This window comes from Castanea sativa, chromosome 1 (assembly GCF_040712315.1).
Source record: "Castanea sativa cultivar Marrone di Chiusa Pesio chromosome 1, ASM4071231v1".
Taxonomy (NCBI): Eukaryota; Viridiplantae; Streptophyta; class Magnoliopsida; order Fagales; family Fagaceae; genus Castanea; species Castanea sativa.
In genome coordinates this window covers 23,538,635-23,557,026 of record NC_134013.1, presented here as the reverse complement: position 1 = coordinate 23,557,026, position 18,392 = coordinate 23,538,635, and the positions used below count along the sequence as shown (strand labels likewise).

The 18,392-nt window shown below is 38.0% G+C and overlaps 1 protein-coding gene across 2 annotated transcripts; it reads left to right on the top strand.

Annotated features, from left to right (window-relative positions):
- Positions 1 to 11,152: 11,152 nt before the first annotated feature.
- LOC142612236 (tubby-like F-box protein 8) lies at positions 11,153 to 18,164 on the top strand. Of its 2 annotated transcripts, XM_075784356.1 has the most exons (5): positions 11,153 to 11,360; positions 12,300 to 12,785; positions 12,969 to 13,056; positions 15,651 to 15,783; positions 17,136 to 18,164. In XM_075784356.1, exons 2-5 carry the CDS (start codon positions 12,438 to 12,440, stop codon positions 17,869 to 17,871), a joined length of 1,305 nt encoding a protein of 434 aa, XP_075640471.1. In that variant the 5' UTR covers positions 11,153 to 11,360; positions 12,300 to 12,437; the 3' UTR covers positions 17,872 to 18,164. The 2 variants fall into 2 exon arrangements, with proteins under 2 accessions (XP_075640471.1, XP_075640476.1); XM_075784361.1 differs by lacking the exon at positions 11,153 to 11,360 and having other exon boundaries at positions 11,628 to 12,785.
- The last annotated feature ends 228 nt before the right edge of the window (positions 18,165 to 18,392 follow it).

Sequence of the window (18,392 nt, the reverse complement as noted above, 5' to 3'; positions counted from 1 at the left end):
AAGCCGAAGCCGTCAACAAAGTAATAGTGAGCGGACTCAAAAAGAGGTTGGGTGACGCCAAGGGGAGGTGGGTGGAAGAACGCCACATGTCTTGTGGACGTATAGAACTACACCACGAAGATCCACAGTGAAACACCCTTCGCCATGACTTATGGAGCCGAGGCAAGAATCCCCTTAGAAACCGGGTTCCCAACCCCGAAGAAAAGCTCCTTTATTTCGAGATAGCAAGGATGATCTACTAATGACACACTTAGACATCGATGAGGAACAGCGAGCAAGCGCCATGGTTCAACTAGCTTATTATCAACATAAGCTCGCTGAGGATATGATTCTCATGTGAAACTTCGACCTCTTGGACCAGGTGACTTAGTATTAAGGAAAGTTTTGGGCACGATGAAGAATCCCGCGTGGGGAAAATTGGGGCCCAACCGGGAAGGACCTTATCGTATTACTTTGGTCGCAGGAATAGGGGCCTACAATCCGGAAGATTTGGACGAGAATGTTGTACAACGTCCTGGAATGTAAAAATAATCTACGAATGTACTATTACTAAATAAAGGGCACTTCGGCCGTTCTTTGTTGTAAACTACATTATATTCGTTATCTTCATTCGTCTAAGTATCAAGCCGAAACTTGGTATGCCCGGATCCTCGGACCACGTACCTCGTCTAAATTGATATTCTTTACTAAGTGTTAAAGAACCTAAGTTACGTCCGGTCCTCGGATCATCTACTTTGGGAAAATTAACACTTTAAATTTATTCATCTAAGTATCAAGCCGAAACTTGGTATGCCGGATCCTCGGACCACGTACCTCGTCTAAATTGATATTCTTTACTAAGTGTTAAACAACCTAAGTAACGTGCGGTCCTCGGATCATCTACTTTGGGAAAATTAACATTTTAAATTTATTCATCTAAGTTGTCAAGCTGAAACTTGGTATGCCGGATCCTCGGACCACATACCTCGTCTAAATTGATATTCTTTACTAAGTGTTAAACGAACCTAAGTTACGTACGGTCCTCGGATCATCTACTTTGGGAAAATTAACACTTTAAATTTATTCATCTAAGTATCAAGCCGAAACTTGGTATGCTGGATCCTCGGACCACATACCTCGTCTAAATTGATATTCTTTACTAAGTGTTAAACGAACCTAAGTAACGTCGGTCCTCGGATCATCTACTTTGGGAAAATTAACATTTTAAATTTATTCATCTAAGTGTCAAAAGGCTGAAACTTGGTATGCACGGATCCTCGGACCACATACCTCGTCTAAATTGATATTCTTTACTAAGTGTTAAACGGAACCTAAGTTACGTACGGTCCTCGGATCATCTACTTTGGGAAAATTAACATTTTAAATTTATTCATCTAAGTGTCAAGCCGAAACTTGGTATGCCCGGATCCTCGGACCACGTACCTCGTCTAAATTGATATTCTTTACTAAGTGTTAAACAACCTAAGTTACGTACCGGGTCCTCTGGATCATCTACTTTGGGAAAATTAACATTTTAAATTTATTCATCTAAGTGTCAAGCTGAAACTTGGTATATGCACGGATCCTCGGACCACATACCTCGTCTAAATTGATATTCTTTACTAAGTGTTAAACAGAACCTAAGTTACGTCCGGTCCTCGGATCATCTACTTTGGGAAAATTAACATTTTTAAATTTATTCATCTAAGTGTCAAGCCGAAACTTGGTATGCCTCGATCCTCGGATCAATTACTTGGGAAAAATTAATACTTCGTTCTTTTTTTTTGACATAAACATCGAGATATTTGCATAGACCATATGCCTTATCTTTACATAGTTCAAACTAGAGATCCAAAATGAAGAATCAAATACTCAAAAAAAACATCACTTAATGCAGTTCCCGGCATAATTAAACCCTCCCGGAGTATCAAATTTCAATTCAAGTTGTTGCTAGTAACTTTGGTAAAAGACAAGAAGATGATATTTATGGAATGATATGATCGCATAAAAACAAAAAAAATATATGTATAAGAATCATCTAAAAACAAACATTCATTCTTGTATTAAATTCCAAAAAAGTACTTTTGCACCTATACTTAGGTATTACACTTGGAGACAAAATAAAAATAAAGAAGAAAGGAAAGACAACAAGCAAGTCACTTTGTTTTCACTTAATCTTCGTAGGGCCTTTGGAGTCTTGAGGAGATGGAAGCCGAGCCGAGGACTCAACGGCAATTCCTTTGCCTTTGGGATCATCTATCAAGGTTATTGGGTTAGCTTGATCACCCAACTCATCCTTTGAAGATTCCCGAAGATCACTTGAAGGCCGTACGTCTTCAATTGCCTTTTCTTGTGCGGGGTCGAAGTTGTTCGGGGGCATCTTCGGGAAGAGTTGAGTCTTCACCAAATCACCCCCCTTATCCTCGGATGATCCACGGCGGCCTTCTTGTGCGGTGTCGGGAATGGAAGAAGCGCGAATTGCGGGAGGATAGTAGACACTCTCTCCTTTCCAAAGAGTGGAAGAGGCATCAACCCCGGCTTGGGAAAGTGCCTCATTCCACACTTGAGTGCGCAGTGCCTACATACCTCGGGAACCCGAGCCTTGAAGGTTTCGTTGACCTCCTTCACGCCTATATCATAACCGTCTTGTTCGGCTTGGTCCCTCGAGTTCTCGGCCTCTTCCTTTGCTTTCTCGGCCTTTTTCTTCTCCTCAATGGCTTCTTCTTTGCCCTTGATGGCTTCTTCTTTGGCCTTCTCGGACTCGTGCATCTTTCTTAAGATCCTCTACGAGCCTTCGTGCTACTAAGAGGTTATCCTCGGCTTGGCGAAGCATTAGGCACGCGATCCTCGGCCCGTTTAGTCGTCGTTTTCGGATCGGCCTCTAAGCCCGCCTTGGCACTCTCAACCTTAGCCAATTTTGCCGTGACCTCCTGCAGCTTTCTTCTTATGAAGGTCCGAGATCTTTTGAGCAAGTTTCACGCCCGGACTCCTCGGCCCTCGGAGACTTGTAGGAATTAATGGCAATCTCTTCCGCCATTGGGCGAGATTGAACGGCCTACAAACAAAACATATAAACCTTAGACGTATAGATATATATAGGAAATAAAAACAAAAGTCAAGGTTTTAGAGAAAACTCACCATTGCAAGCTCCTTCTTCAAAGTCATGAAGACGGTGTGGTCCCTTTTTCTTTCTCGCCTCAATCATATCCTCGGGGAGTAACAAAGGCTTGCTCCAAAGCATCCGCGACGCATGCCGCCGTCCCTTCATCGGAATTTCTAATGGACGCATCCACGGTGATGACCTCATCGTCCATAGAAAGGTCGGGAAGCCATACGGGGCGCGTACGACCGCCCGTTGGTCGGTTCTTCTTTCCGACCTAGTCCGTATGGGCGCGGGCTTGCTTTGCACCCTTTTCAACCTCTCGGGCTCCTTGGATACGGAACCCTTTCCTACCTCCACAACTTCCTTCCCTTTCGGTGATCCCTTTTTCTTTTGAGATCACTATGTTGGCACGTTGAGTTTGGGAGGATGGAGGAGGAGGAGGAAGCCTAGCTTCGTGGCGTTTGTCGGCACCCTTTTCTTGAGTCCGAGGGCGCACCTCTTTTGGAGGTTCTTGGACTCTGGGTCCTTGTCGGCCGCCCTCGGGGACATCTTTCGGGCCGGGTTTAATCTTTCGTTGAATGCCCATAACGTCAAGTTCTTCGGTAGTAACCTTTGAGATTTGGGTAGAAGTGCCGAGGATGGAAGTTCGAGTCTTCGGAGAGTAGTTGATTAAAAACCTCGAACTCGTCCTCGAATGCACGTCAACTTCTTCTTCTTCTTCTTCTTCCTACAAGTAAGGTAGGAAGATGCGGCTTCACCGAGGTTAAAATTGTGGAGAAAGGAACCGTGGGAATCCCAACCGGAACAAATGGTGGCGGTTGGATTGGTTGGGTGACCAAGGTACCTTGAGGAATGGTAGTCCCCCCGGTAGCAAAAAACCCTCCACGGCAACGCTAATCCGAGGAAGACGAGGATCGCGGGCTTTAATCACGCACTTCGGCGCCCGAAAGGCTTTTGATATTGGAGTGTAGCCGAGGATCGGATGAGCCGCACGGAGTTGACCGTCGGTGTGCACGAAGATCTCGGCTTGTAGGATCCTATCCAATCGCCCGAAATCCACAAGGTTAGGATGACGATCCGCTGCGTGTGGATCCGCGAGTTGTCCAAGTAAAAGTGGGTAAGAGTAAGTAAAAAGACGAAAGATAAAAGTATGTAAAAGAAACTTCACTGGAGTCCCTTCCCTTGTCGGACGGGGAGGCCGTCGTGCCAATTTCCCGATAGCGATCGTGGAAGTCATTTTTTAGGCCCTTATTTGATTCAGCGTACATTGAATTAGCCCGACTTCACGGGTGTCTAGACTTTAGGTAATATTCATCTTTTTTGCTTAGGTGATGGAGGTTATAAACCCGAGTTCACGTCGTGGTGAGTGAGCCCTAGGTTCATCTTCTCATTTAAAGCGTCTATGGAACCTAAGATCCTAAAGACATTTGGGCACACTTTGGGTGGGAGCCAACCTAAAAGCCCTAAGATAATCCCTAGTCACAATTCCCAATGGGATTTTCATTCCCCCTTCGATGAACTCAATCATCGGGATTACAACTTCCCCGTTTTTCTTTTTGTATAAAACTCTTCCTCGTTACAATTACCTAATGGATACATCCGAGGGAATTTTGTACTTAACCTTAAACTGTTCTATTTTTTCGTTTGAATCCACCGGGGACGCAAATCTACCCATTCTTTTTGAAAAAAAGGGGGGTGTGGAGAAAAAAATAACTATGCCGAGGATGAAAGACACGGTGAAGAAAAGAGAAGATGGGAAAGAAAAGAAACAAAAGAAACAAAAAGCGATAAGGAGGGGCAGTATTGAAGAACTTACTTTTAAAAAGGAAGAAAGCACGGTCACCTCGGACGGGGTACTTGATAGACGAGAGAGAGAGTACGGGGAGATGAAAAGTGTGGCGGTGTACGTTATGAGGTTTCGTAGTGTGAAGAATTTTGAAGAAAATTAGTATTTATATGTCGAGAAGATGTTTTAAAGCGGGCGAATTCCCGCCTCAACCTGGAATCGCTCTCGACCGTTGGATATGTGTCATATTAATGAAACGTGGGGGACATAGAAGCGCCAACAATCAATTCGGGGGCGTTTCGCATACCGAAGCATTGGGAACACGCGATGGGTGATTCGTAAGTTATTTCCGTCAACAATGTTGCCAAAAGTACGGGTAACAGGGGTCTTTTTAAGTCGAGATTCTATTTTTCTCCCGAGGTGAAAAAATAAAGAAACTCGAGGGGCTATTGTAGAGGTATTGGGCCCAATAGTATATGAAGGATGGCCCAACGAAGTATTTTGGGCTGGAAACCCAAAATCCGAAGACATCAAAATGGTCGTGGACTATTTACATATCCAAACACGTCCGAGGAGTAGATTTGTCTTCGGATTTCAAGGCCGAGGACATAGAAAGAGAAGTTTGGTATCCCTGGGTTATATTATAATGAGTCCTACAATTATGGGGATGCACTCGGTATACGTGGAGGGCGAGAGAAAGAACGGTGGAATGTCTAAAAATAAAGCCGCTACCACCGCCCATACATTAAAAGCTACGTAAATTGATACGCCCGACGTATAGATGAAAGGATGGGACCCGAACATCGAGCTTGGAACTTGGTCCCTAATCCCGGCGGGCTTTAGGGAAGAATGGATGGGACAAGTATCCAAAAAGGGGGATTGCAACCAGAAAAGTGGAAGGTGATGAAGGGAAAGGAAAGGATATAAATAGGAGGAAAGGCATACGAAGAAAGCGGGAGGACTTTTCTCGAGTAAAAAAGAGATAGAGCCAATAGTAAATGATAATCAACACTTGTATCCAAACTTGAGAAATATCATTAGAAACCATCCTCGGACACAATCCGAGGACGATTTCTCAGTCTTACTCTTTGCAAACGATTCTTTGTTCTGTTCTATTGGGCCCAAAGCCCGTTCTTTTTGTAATTGTCTAAACCATCCTTGAAATCTAAATTACAAGCCCATCCTCTACAAATTCATTGTAAAGAAAGGCCTTTCAAGCCCATTTTTCTCCCAGTCGTAGTTTGGGAACTTGAATTGTGTCCTTACATAACCCTTTATGGTTTTCTCCGTGGATGTAGGCCGTTAGGCTGAACCACGTAACCCTCGTGTGTTATTGTGTTCTACACTTTATGCTTTCGCTTCCGCATCCATACTAGCATATTCAACATGGTATATTAATGCTAATATTTAATTCGGCCATTAAACTCAAAACTCAAAACCCAAATTGTCTTATACTTTCTGAGAAACCAAACACAAACCTCAAATCCAAACCTTAGAGTTGAAATCAAACCACCTCCAGCCTTAGATTCAAAACTATCAAACCCAAACGAAATCAACCTCACCTGACAACAAAACCATCTCTTCTCTTAGCCGCTGCTGCTTTCTTCTTTCTCGTGTTTGCCTGGGATGTAGGTTTGCATGGAGGTGCTTTCATGGTGGAGATCGTGGGTCTTGGGTTTTGGGTCTTTGGTCATGGAAATCGTTTTGTAGATTGGTGGGTTTGGGTCATGGTAATTGTGGGGGTGAATAAGGGTGGTGGTTGATTGGCGTCGGTGGGTGATTGATGGTGGTGTGGGTGAGATGTAGCCATGTGTATGGTGGATTCCGGAGTGTTTTGTGGTGTGGATTGTTGCTAGGTTGTGGGGGTGGTCTAGTGATGGTGGCATGGTGGTGGGTCTGCCTTCTCTCCTTTGTCCAGTTCTCTCAACTCTCACCATGTCTCACTCTCTCTTTTGCTTTGATTTTTGAATCTTAGCTCTATTGGGGTTTGATATTTTGTTGCTTTTGCTAGGGGGTTCATGTGTTGTTCTATATGCTTAGATCCCTGTTAATAGTTCAGGAAAGATTGTTTTGAGCTTGGAATATTGATCTTGTTCTTATTTAATTCCTTGTTCATGTTTATTTTGATGTGGATCTTATCTTTAATTTTGTGATCTTATTTTTTGAGTTATTCGTGATTTTTGGATTTTAATTTTGTGTTCTTAGATCTGAGTTTGTGTTTTTGTTGTTCTTGTTCAAGACACACTTATATCTCAATTCATGTGATTTTTGGTTTTTCTTTCTGTTTTTAATTTTTTTTATTTAGTTAAAATTAATAAATATATTTTTTTAAAATTTAGATGTCGACGTGGCATTTTTTAATGCCAAAATAATTTTTTTATTATTATTTTAATAGTTCTGTTTGTCACATGTGCAATTTCCATCTCTGATGTAACGGCAGGGACAAAAACGAGACGCGTTTTCCAGGATGGGAAGTAAAAGCGGTGGAAAAAAAAGTTAGGAACCAAAATGGGAATCGCGTGAAAATGTAGAGACGAAAATGAGTTTTTCGCCTAAATAATAATAATAAAAGAAGAAGAAAATGCATGAATTGAGCCCGTTAGGTGACTAGGCCTAGCCAAATTGTGAAAGTAAACAAATTGTCGCGAAAATGACAACCAAAACATTTATAAATAAATTATTAGAAATAATTGCATGAAAGCTATAACTCTTATATTTGAATTATTTGTTTTATAATTCAACTCAACTCATATAAATTTTAGATATAAATTTTAGATTCCTGTATTTTTTACTCATTCAAGAACACATAATCACCCTTTCGTAGTAATTAATTCATAGTAATTTTATAGCATTAAGTAACCTCAACATGTTTAACATATTTGTAGTGCTAGATCATGTGTGGCTAAACTTGGTAAATAGGTTGAATCGAAACGATTCGAGTTAGGCTTGATAAGGTATGGGTTAAATTGGGTACAAGTTAGAAATTTACCAAACTAAATAAGCTACTATTTCTATGACCTTTATTAAATTTTTGACGAGTCACGCCAACCTAGTATGACCCATATATTTTTTTATGTAACAAAAAAAAAATTTAACATATTTTTTGTACTTTTTTGAATTTATTTTAATAGAAATTAAAAAAAAAAGATTAATGTTGAATGATACATAAATCCTTAAGTCTACAGTTTTATAATTAATTCGTATAGCTAGTATTGCAATAATTCCATAAAATAAAAGAAAAGGTGTATACATCTCATACAAGAAACATGAAATAAAGTTAAATCACCAATAAAAATAACAAGTTTACATTTGGATTATTATTATTATTTTGGCTGAAATTTATCTATTTACTTGTTGAAAGTTGGTAAAAGTACATTTTATTAAATCACCGATCACCCCAAAAGTCTAAGTTATTATAAAATAATAAATTTAATTATTTAATTGTATACTTCTAATACTCATCCCCTCATGTGTGAGCTCAAACTCCTTTTTAATAGGTGAGGTTCAACATGTGAGATTTTTAAATGAGAGGTGAAGTGGAAGAGACAGAGATTGAACTTAAGATCTCTTACTTTGATACCATAATAAAGTACCAATTTTCTCAACAACTTAAATTTTTTGGAGAATTGGTAGTTTAATAGCTTTCGAAGCAATCGATATTTTAACTTGATATCAGAGCAGGAGGTTCTAATTTCAATTCTTATCTCCAATCCACATCCCATTTTAAATGTTAAAAATCTCACTTGTTAGGCCGTACTTATTACAGAGAAGTTTAGGTCCACACGGGATAAGAGATGTTAGAATTATAATTAATTAATTAAATTCACAATTTCCAAACAATTTAAACTTTTGGAGAATCAGTAGTTTTATATTTACAAATTGAGTATTTAAAAAATTGTATATTAACAAATAATTAGTTAAAATAAAAAAGTAATCCAAACTCACATTACATAGAGATTTAAGAATAAAAATGAGGAAAATTACATTTTAAACCTTACAATTTACCTGGCATAACAAATTAAACCTATAATTTATAAAGTAACAAATTAAGTTTTATAGCTTCAAAAATAACAAATTAAACCTTGGGTTTCAAAAAATAAAAATGTAAATGCTTACTGTACATTAAACTTCAAAATTTAAACACAATATTGTTCCACTTAAATGGGCTAAGATTTATTTTGTTACTTTTGAAAGTTTAGGTTTTAATTTGGTACCTTCGATCTTATAAGTTTTGATTTGTTATATTTCTAAACTATAGGGTTTACAATGTATTTTTCCCAATAAATTATAACATCTTAATTCTAGAAAAATAAGTAAAAAATTAGGAAGAAAATTTACAATGAACTTAGAGATGACAAGTAATGTTTTTAATATTTTCATTTACGATATATAAAATCTAATGTTCTTTATATGCAAACATATATTAAAAATGAATTAATAATATATATATATATATATATATATATATATATATATATATATATATATATATATATTGTGGGGGGTAAAAACTCCTGAATAAATATTGGGGCTTTGGGTCTGATTGGCTGGTACCAGTTTGTTTTTGATCAGGGCTTTCAGGCCCATAAGTCAGTCTGCATTGTAAAGGTCTGAGGAGTTGTCCGAGGAGGAATGTCTCCTCGAACAGGCCCGACAATGATCCTGGGACTTGCTAAACGGGTTAAAGGCAGAATTCTGGAAAAACTTATGGATAAGAGGGCGATCCAAGCACCCTCTAGAAGCAAGGATGTGAGAGAAATATCTAAGGAAAAGGCTGTTACCTCCACATTAAAGACCTTGCATCTACCTCCTTAGCCACATTAATGGGGAAGTGACCTATGAACAGTAGAATTCAGCCTCCCTGCTATTATTTGAAGACTTCAAGAAGGTGGTGGATGAAAAAAGGATCCAAGGGGAAGGTTTGTATGACACGTGGATTAACCAGTGAAGGAGAAGTATATAAGGAAACGAGAGAGGAAAGAGAAAGGGGATCAACACTTTCTGCTGAGAGAAAACAGGAACCAAGAGTTGTAAACTTTGGCATAGAAAGAGAATATATATATATACAAATCGTCCTCGGCTTACGACCGATGAGGTTTCTTCGTTGTATTTGTTCACCATTTGCATAGATTATGGCACTCTAGCCTGCTAATCAAACTTTCAACATCCCGAATCTAGATTTCAAATCCACACTCTACAAATCTTATTGCATAAGGCTCATTTGGAATGAGCCCAACACTTGTTTCTGGGTCCGGGTACAATTGTGCACTTACATATATATATATATATATATATATATATATATATATATATATATATATATATATTATAACATAAGCTTGGTGAATGAGTCAAAATGAGTTTGGATTGATCATGTCAAAATTAAGTTTTTTTTTTTTAGTTGAGAAATAGGTCAAAATTATGTACAAGTAAAAAAACAAGTTGCTAACTTGCTATAGTATTTTATCCATACAAATTTAGGCATATTAATGGGCTTGAGTCTAATTTTGTCATGAGTACGTAATACAAAGAGTATCCTCTCACATATAGTATCCGTTTGGATACCACGTTTTGCGTCTGCGTCCAGAGCTTTCTGCGTTTTGTTTTTTTTTTTTTTTTTTCTTCTGCTGCGGGGGGACAAGCGCGCACTGTGCGCGCACTGTTCATGTACGTTTTTAACAATTTTTTATTAAAAATGGGTCCCACAGTACTATTTACACATTTAAAAATTATTTTACTACAGTGTTTTCAGTTTTCAGAAATAAGTTCTATCCAAACGGACCCATAGTAAATTCTACACATTTGTGAGACTCACATAATCGCTGGTTTTATAAGATTTATTTTTTCCCCAAATCTATTGTTGGATGCTTCATTCATAAGATATTTTTTAATTTTCAATTCCATCGTTGGATGTTGTTGGATCCTTGCCACTCTGGTTAACAATTACTACTATTATTATTTTACATTACATTCAAGAAAATAAGGTCTTAAATCAGCCACAGTTTCTAACATGTTCTTTAAAAAAAAAGAAAAAAAAGAAAAAATGACGCCTCTCCTGTCCTTTCGTGCACGCGGTTTAGGTTCATCCAATTCCAATGCGGGCCGCGTCAAAGGCTAAGCTGCGAAATTCTCGAATGCACGGACCGTGGGTCAGGCAGTTAACGGAAGTTAAAAAAGAGAGAAACGGAAAGGTCAACCGTCAAGGCTAAAACAGTCATTTCATCATCCTAAAAGTGAGTGGGAAATTAAATAAGACAATAATGTTACTAGTACTAAATTTTTTTATGTATTTTTTATTTAAGGAAACGTAGTAGAAGTAGTAATTTTTTAACTATGTTTATGTTTATAGTGTTCCTGAGTTGGATTTAATAAGCGCTTCAAGTCCAAAAGTAAGAGAAGAGTGAGAGAGAGAGAGAGAGCGTGTGGTAAAAAAGCGAAGCATCTATAGAAGAGAACAAGGTGGTGAGCTACGTGTGATCTTCATCTTTCTTGGTACGTCACTTTATCTTTGTTTTCCCAAATTCCAAGTGGGTTCTTGTGAGTTTCTGTTTGGTTCTTGGGAAACTTGTAGTTTTGCAAAATACTGTCATAAAAAAAAAAAAAAAGTCTTGGTCTTTGAAACCTCATTTTGGGTTTTTCTTCTGTCAATGATAAGGGCGAATCTTTTCACTGACACCCAACAATTTCAATTTTTTTTTTTAATTTTTTGAAACTTTTGAGATATAACGCTTGCTTTTTAATTTTCTGATTTTGTTTTTACTCATGAAAAAAGGGTAAATTTTAATTTTTTTTCAAAACTAATTTTGGGGTTTGCATTTTAGCAGAATTATACTTAAAAGATTTAATCTTTGCATGTTTTTGATGGATCTCTGGTAGCTTTTGGAGTGAAGGAATGGATCTTTGAACAGAGTCAAGGCAGGCTCATCTATTCCTTTGGCTTAGTAATTTTGTGCCTTTTCAGTTTTATTTTATTTTTTATTCAAAAGGGGTTTTTTTTTTTTGGGTCCAAATTTTTTTACTAGTGCAGCACTGTGTAGGTTTCTCACTTGTTATTTACTTGTAGATTTTAGCCTGCATTATCTGGTTCTTTTCTATATAAGTGAGTTTTCTTGTTTTTGTGGATGCTTTTTGGTTAGGGGAAATTTTAATGTGGGATAACCGTGCGAGTATGATTTTTTTTGCTAGGTTGTTCATTTGAATTAGTTCTTTGCCAAATAGGAAGTTTGGTTTTGAATTGATGGTGGTTTATGATTCTATAAATCAGGTTTAAAATCTAAAAAAGTCTGGTATTTTAGGCTGCTTTAGCCTTTAGGACCATGTGAGTCTGTCTTTTTTGAGAATCTCCTTTTCTTGCTTTGTGCTTTTCCCTGTCTGTGTTCTTTGTTATAAAGATTAGTGAATTTGATTTGAGTAAGTGAATTCAATTTGCAGTTCTACTCGGAATTTTAATTGCACAAGCAATGGGTTTATGGTCACTGGTCATCCTCTAAGTTAAGTGGAATATATAATTTCATTGAAGAGATATTCATATTACATTTACATCTGGGGCTATTGGCTTCCTTGGAGTAAATGTCGTTCCGTAGCATAGTCCGTGATGTAAGGGATGGATTAGGTAGCTTTTCGAGGCGGAGTTTTGAAGTGAGGCTGCCAGGGCATCACAGGGGGAAATCACATGGATCAGTCCATGAGTTGCATGATCAGCCTTTGGTTATCCAGAACAGCCGTTGGGCTAGCCTTCCACCTGAGCTTTTGCGTGATGTGATCAAAAGATTGGAGGCAAGTGAGAGTACATGGCCTGCTCGTAAGCATGTTGTTGCGTGTGCTGCTGTATGCAGGTCATGGAGGGAAATGTGCAAAGAAATTGTTAGAAATCCTGAATTCTCTGGGAAGATTACTTTCCCTGTATCCCTGAAGCAGGTGAGATATATATGATCATTAATCTTGCTAATCAAATAGTTTTTTACAATTTTATTGCTTAATTATTATCTCTTTCACAATGTTATTGCTTGGTTTTGGTTACCTCATGTCTATACTTCATTTTGGAGAAATATTGATGGTGGGATCGCAACTGACATGGTTTTCGTTATTTTTTGTTTACAGCCTGGCCATAGGGATGGACCCATTCAATGCTTCATTAAAAGGGACAAATCAAATTTAACTTACCACCTTTTTCTTTGTCTTAGCCCTGGTAAGCACTTCCTTCAAAATTTTGATTGCAGCTAATGTTTTTTTGAGCTTAATGTGAATTTCCTTGGTTTATGATCAATTGGGATCTTCAAGTTCTGTCTGCAGTTTACTCACCATGGATCTCTAATTTCCTCGCATAATAGACAGATTTTTGCAATGGTACTAAGGAATTCTGCATCTCAAAATTATATGGCTTCCTGATTTGCTTAGGACATTTACAAATTTTGTCTTGGATTGCAATTAAAATTATTTTTTAACATCATTTTAATGATTGATTATTGTGATGCCTACTGGTAATGTTTGGTTATTGTGACAACCTCTGTCAATCTATTTCTGCCACAAGTATTTCGCTCCTTGTTTATGTCACAATTAGGGGCTTCACATTATTTGTGTGGCATTTCTAGGAGACATGGTTCTTTCTGAAGCAGTGTGATGGATTTTGTTGGCAATGTGGATATTGAGCTAAGTATGGACATGAAATGATATGGGACACTATATGGAAGATCGTTAGGACTTTTAAAGCTTGGAGATGGCTTTGATTGAGGCAGATTGTCAAAATCATCCTTCTTTCCTATTTATTTTTATTTTTCTCCTTTGGCCACGATGGGACTAGTCTCTGATGCGACTTGACAATGTCTGAAATTTTAAAAAATAATTATTTTAGCCAAACGCTTCATATACATGCATTTAACTGTATCATGCAAGGCTTTTTGCTGTGTCCGTGCTTCATAGATACCGTGTTTGCTGCTAATGAGCTCTAGCTCAAATAGCACTTCCTCTCCTTGTAAGAGCAAGAGCAAGGTGGAGGTGGAGGTGGAGGTGGAGGTTGAGGCTGAGATTGTGGGTTCAGACATATTAAGTGCATGTATAACCTATAAATAAAAAAAATTATAATGCTAAGCTGTTTGTTGAAAACAGATGTGGCATCATCCAAGTATCTGAAATGCTAAATTAAGTATGTGTGTGTGTGCATGTGCGCTGTCTAGTAGGCCTTAATTTTAACTCAGCTCAAATAAGTGACATTGTTTGTCATGACTGTCTCATTTGATCTTGTTCCAATTTCAAGCCTTATTAGACATAACAGCTAATTCAAATTTACATGTTCATATCATAATAGCCCATGGCTTTAAGATTGTAGACATTCTACTTAGGATCTGTGTCAATGATGTAAATGTTGGGGGCTGTTTGGTGAATCTTGAATGACAATTTTGGCTCACTATTTAAACTCAGTCTGATTCCTTAAAATATCTATTTGGAAAACACATGGTGACTCGTGTTTTGAGTAGAGGCTGCATAATATTTTGAGCGAGTGATGGATTTGCCAATTTGGTCTGTGATATATGGGATAAATCTCAAATCTAATTCTTAATGATATGTATTTTTTTGAATACACAGTGGTCCAAATGTCGTTGAGAATAGGTACCTAATATATTGATGTATTCTACTACTGGTTACCAAATAGGCCTTTGGGGGTCGAGTCTAGTACCTGGCAGCCTATTTTATGGACTCCTGAGCAGCAGCCTTATGAACCATGTTAGGTTAACAAAAACTTCATTTCTTATTCTTCGTGGACTAGAAGTTGTGCTTCACTTACAATTCTGCTGCGCATCTGTGTAAGCAGGGGTTAAGCCCAACCTGTTTTGATTGGTTTTTCCCAATATCTTGGTCGGAATTGGCACTAGCCCAAATCTGACTATTACTTTGGTTTGTTGTCGGGTCATTTTCTCTCAACCCACTTAGCAAGATCCAACTGATCACCTCTTTCATACCTAACAATGCTACCATGCCTTATATACACCTACATTATGAAACCCATGTTCTGTATCTTGTTTTTTCTCTTTTTAATCAATATAGTTTTAGTTATTTATCAAAAAAAAAAAAGAAAAAACTATGCCACCATGCCCCACTCACACTCCTCAAGCCTTGCTCTGCCTGACCCACCCTCCATTGCCCCTTGTTGCTAAACCACCTCCCATTGCCCTTTGTCATGCCTCAACCACCTACCATTGCCTCTTGCCATGCCTCACCTGCCACCTCTTCCCTAGTCGTTTCAATCCACTTATGCTCGACATTGTTTTGCTTACTGTTATTTTTCTCATAGCCATTGTTGTTGATGGGCCAACCCAATGGAAGTGTTTGATTTCAACCAACCACTTATAGAGGAAGTTCTGTTGCAGTCTTGCTGAGTATTGGTTGCAAATTTGAAATCCAGTCTGATTGGTTTGGGTGGCGTGTTGTTCCCAACCAGTGATTACCCCTAGCTTGTGCTTCTGGTTATATATTTGATTGATTTACTTTTAATGTATATATCAATCTTATTTGCCCTGTGAAATAGGCCTGTGTTTGGGTATGTTGGCAAACTTTATTTTTATCATTCTATTGAAGGGCATTTTCTTTTTGGATATTGTGAATTCATGGTAATTTGCTTCTAGCATTTCGGTACTAATCAATTAGTGTGCAAATTTTATTTAATGGTTATGTTTTATAAATGAACATCTTAAATATTATACATGTATTTTGTTTCAAAAATTTCCCTTTTGCTTTGCCTGTTGTCATTCTATCTGGTTTGCTCCTGACCAATTTATGGTCACACAGCTTTGCTTGTTGAAAATGGGAAATTTCTTCTCTCTGCAAAACGGACCCGGAGAACAACTTGCACGGAGTATGTGATTTCCATGGATGCTGATAACATTTCAAGATCAAGCTGCACTTACATTGGAAAACTCAGGTAGGACTGATCCACCTCACTTCCTGTTCTTCATTTACTCTCACTAAAATATGTTAAAGCCATATTAACCCCCCCACCCCTCTTAAAACACAAAAAATGGTCCGGTTAAGTAGCCAATCTAATATAGTTGCCAGCACATAAGTAGCACTTCATTAGCAGAAAAAACCTGTTGTCAAATAAATTGTTAGAGCGCCTTGTTTCCATGTCGTATGACTTATAGTCTTATTTTTTAAATTTATTATTATTTTTATGATTTAATTTAATTTATTTTATTTTGTGATCATATACTAAGGATGTTGGGGGTACGTCGTGGTGATTACGTTTGTGTTGCATACAAATGAATGATTTATATCATATCAATTTTTGGTGGGTTTAAAGTTATCTAGTTTTTAGTAGATAAAGCTAGCCTAAAAAATTGTGTTTTAATGCACTTTTCAACATGGATAGAGGTTATTTATTACAACTATTGATTTGATTAATGAGATGGTATGGTTAAAGTTGTGCCTTAGTTAAGGATTCTGAAGAAGTTAAACTTAATCTTCTTCTAGATGGTTTGTACTGGATCATGTTGATATAAACTACAACATTTGTAGCTTAATCTCATATATAACTGAACTATAGCTGCTGGGGTCTTAAGCTGTAACATAGATTGACTATGTAGCTTATGGACCATTTGAGATTATGATGGCAAGTTTAGCAACATGATAAATTCAGACAATGACAAGTCAACTCAATACCTGAATTTTGTCTACATGTGATAATCTAGTCACAACCTTTTTCACCATTCATTGCTATCTTGCTCCATATCTACTTATAGTCAAGCTGGACCACTATTGTAATTGGCCTACCTATTTTCAATTTCAACTCTAATGCCCCATTCTTGAACTAATTTTAAACTCCACTGCTGCAGCTAAGTAGTATTTGTTGCACGTGTAGCATATCAAATGAGCTTCTTTAGTGCGTAAACAATTGCTGCAACCTAAAAATTTCTCATTAATGCAAATGTTAATTTGTAACTACTTGTCTTGCTTCTTAAGTTTAATTGGCACTTCATTTTGGCTATGTCCCTTTACTGGCATGTTTCTTGACCTTTTGCATTATGCCATTGAAGGGATATTATATGAAATGATTAATGCTCCTGGAGGATTTACTTAGTAGTAGTATTATTTAATCAACAAAGGTTAATTCCATTGTTTTTATCACCAGAGACACTGTGTCAATTTAGGAAGATTCATTTGTTTTGAGTAGCCTTCATTTTAAATAAATGATTTCAAGCTTATAGTCAGGTTATCATATGTAGTATTTTTGCAACTACATCTATAATTAAAATGCATATCTACATTTTACTTCAGGTCAAATTTTCTGGGCACCAAATTCATAATATATGATACACAGCCACCCTACAACAATGCTCAGCTGTCCCCGCCTGGCCGAAGCCGTAGGTTTTACTCGAAAAAAGTTTCTCCAAAGGTCCCCACTGGCAGCTACAACATTGCCCAGGTCTCGTATGAGCTCAATGTGCTAGGCACTAGGGGACCACGCAGGATGCACTGCACAATGCATTCAATACCTGCCTCATCAGTTGAGCCAGGTGGCTGTGTTCCTGGCCAACCTGAGCTCCTTCCTCGTTCCCTTGAGGACTCATTTCGTAGTATTTCCTTTTCGAAGTCAATTGATAACTCGACTGAGTTTAGCAGCTCCAGGTTCTCTGATATTATTGGGCCTCGTGATGAAGATGAGGAGGGAAAGGAGAGACCATTGGTTCTCCGAAACAAGGCACCAAGATGGCATGAACAGTTGCAGTGTTGGTGCCTGAACTTCCGTGGGAGGGTGACTGTTGCATCCGTCAAGAACTTTCAGCTAATTGCTGCAACACAGCCTGCTCCTGCTCCTGCTGCTGCTGCTGCTGCTGCTGCTGGCACACCGACGCCATCACAGCCAACCCAATCTGACCATGACAAGATTATTCTGCAGTTTGGTAAGGTTGGGAAGGATGTGTTTACCATGGATTACAGATATCCTCTGTCAGCATTTCAGGCTTTTGCCATTTGCTTGAGCAGCTTTGACACCAAATTGGCATGTGAATAGAAGACAAAACAGACATAATGGTGAGAAATAGGAAATTTAGTTAGTAATGTCTTATTTTATTTTTTTTAATTTTTATTTTGTAGGGTTTTATAGGATGGGGTGGTTGTATGAAGTCATTGTAATCCTCAATGCCCTACTAACAATACACGCAACATTCCCACCTGTTATCTTTGTTTTTTTTTTTTTTTCCTTCTTTTTTCTTTGCTTTGTATGATTCCATTATCTGTCTTTGTTGTTAAAAACTTACGCTTATATTAACAATTTGCTATTGAAAGTTGTTTGTTTCGGAGGTACGGTACCCATGTTATGCTTCACAAAAGTTTCATTTGTCTTAATCTGTTTAGGTGAAATTCCATAAATTTTACCAAACAAAATTATTCAGTGGTCAGTAATGCGCCAAATACCAATTAGACGGTACACGGTCAATGTTCTCTTGGGGCCCTACTCGTTGAAGGTGTTGCCGGCCTTATTTAGAGTCGAAAATTCTTAAGTGCTCCTCTGGGCTCTTTAATGTATTTCTC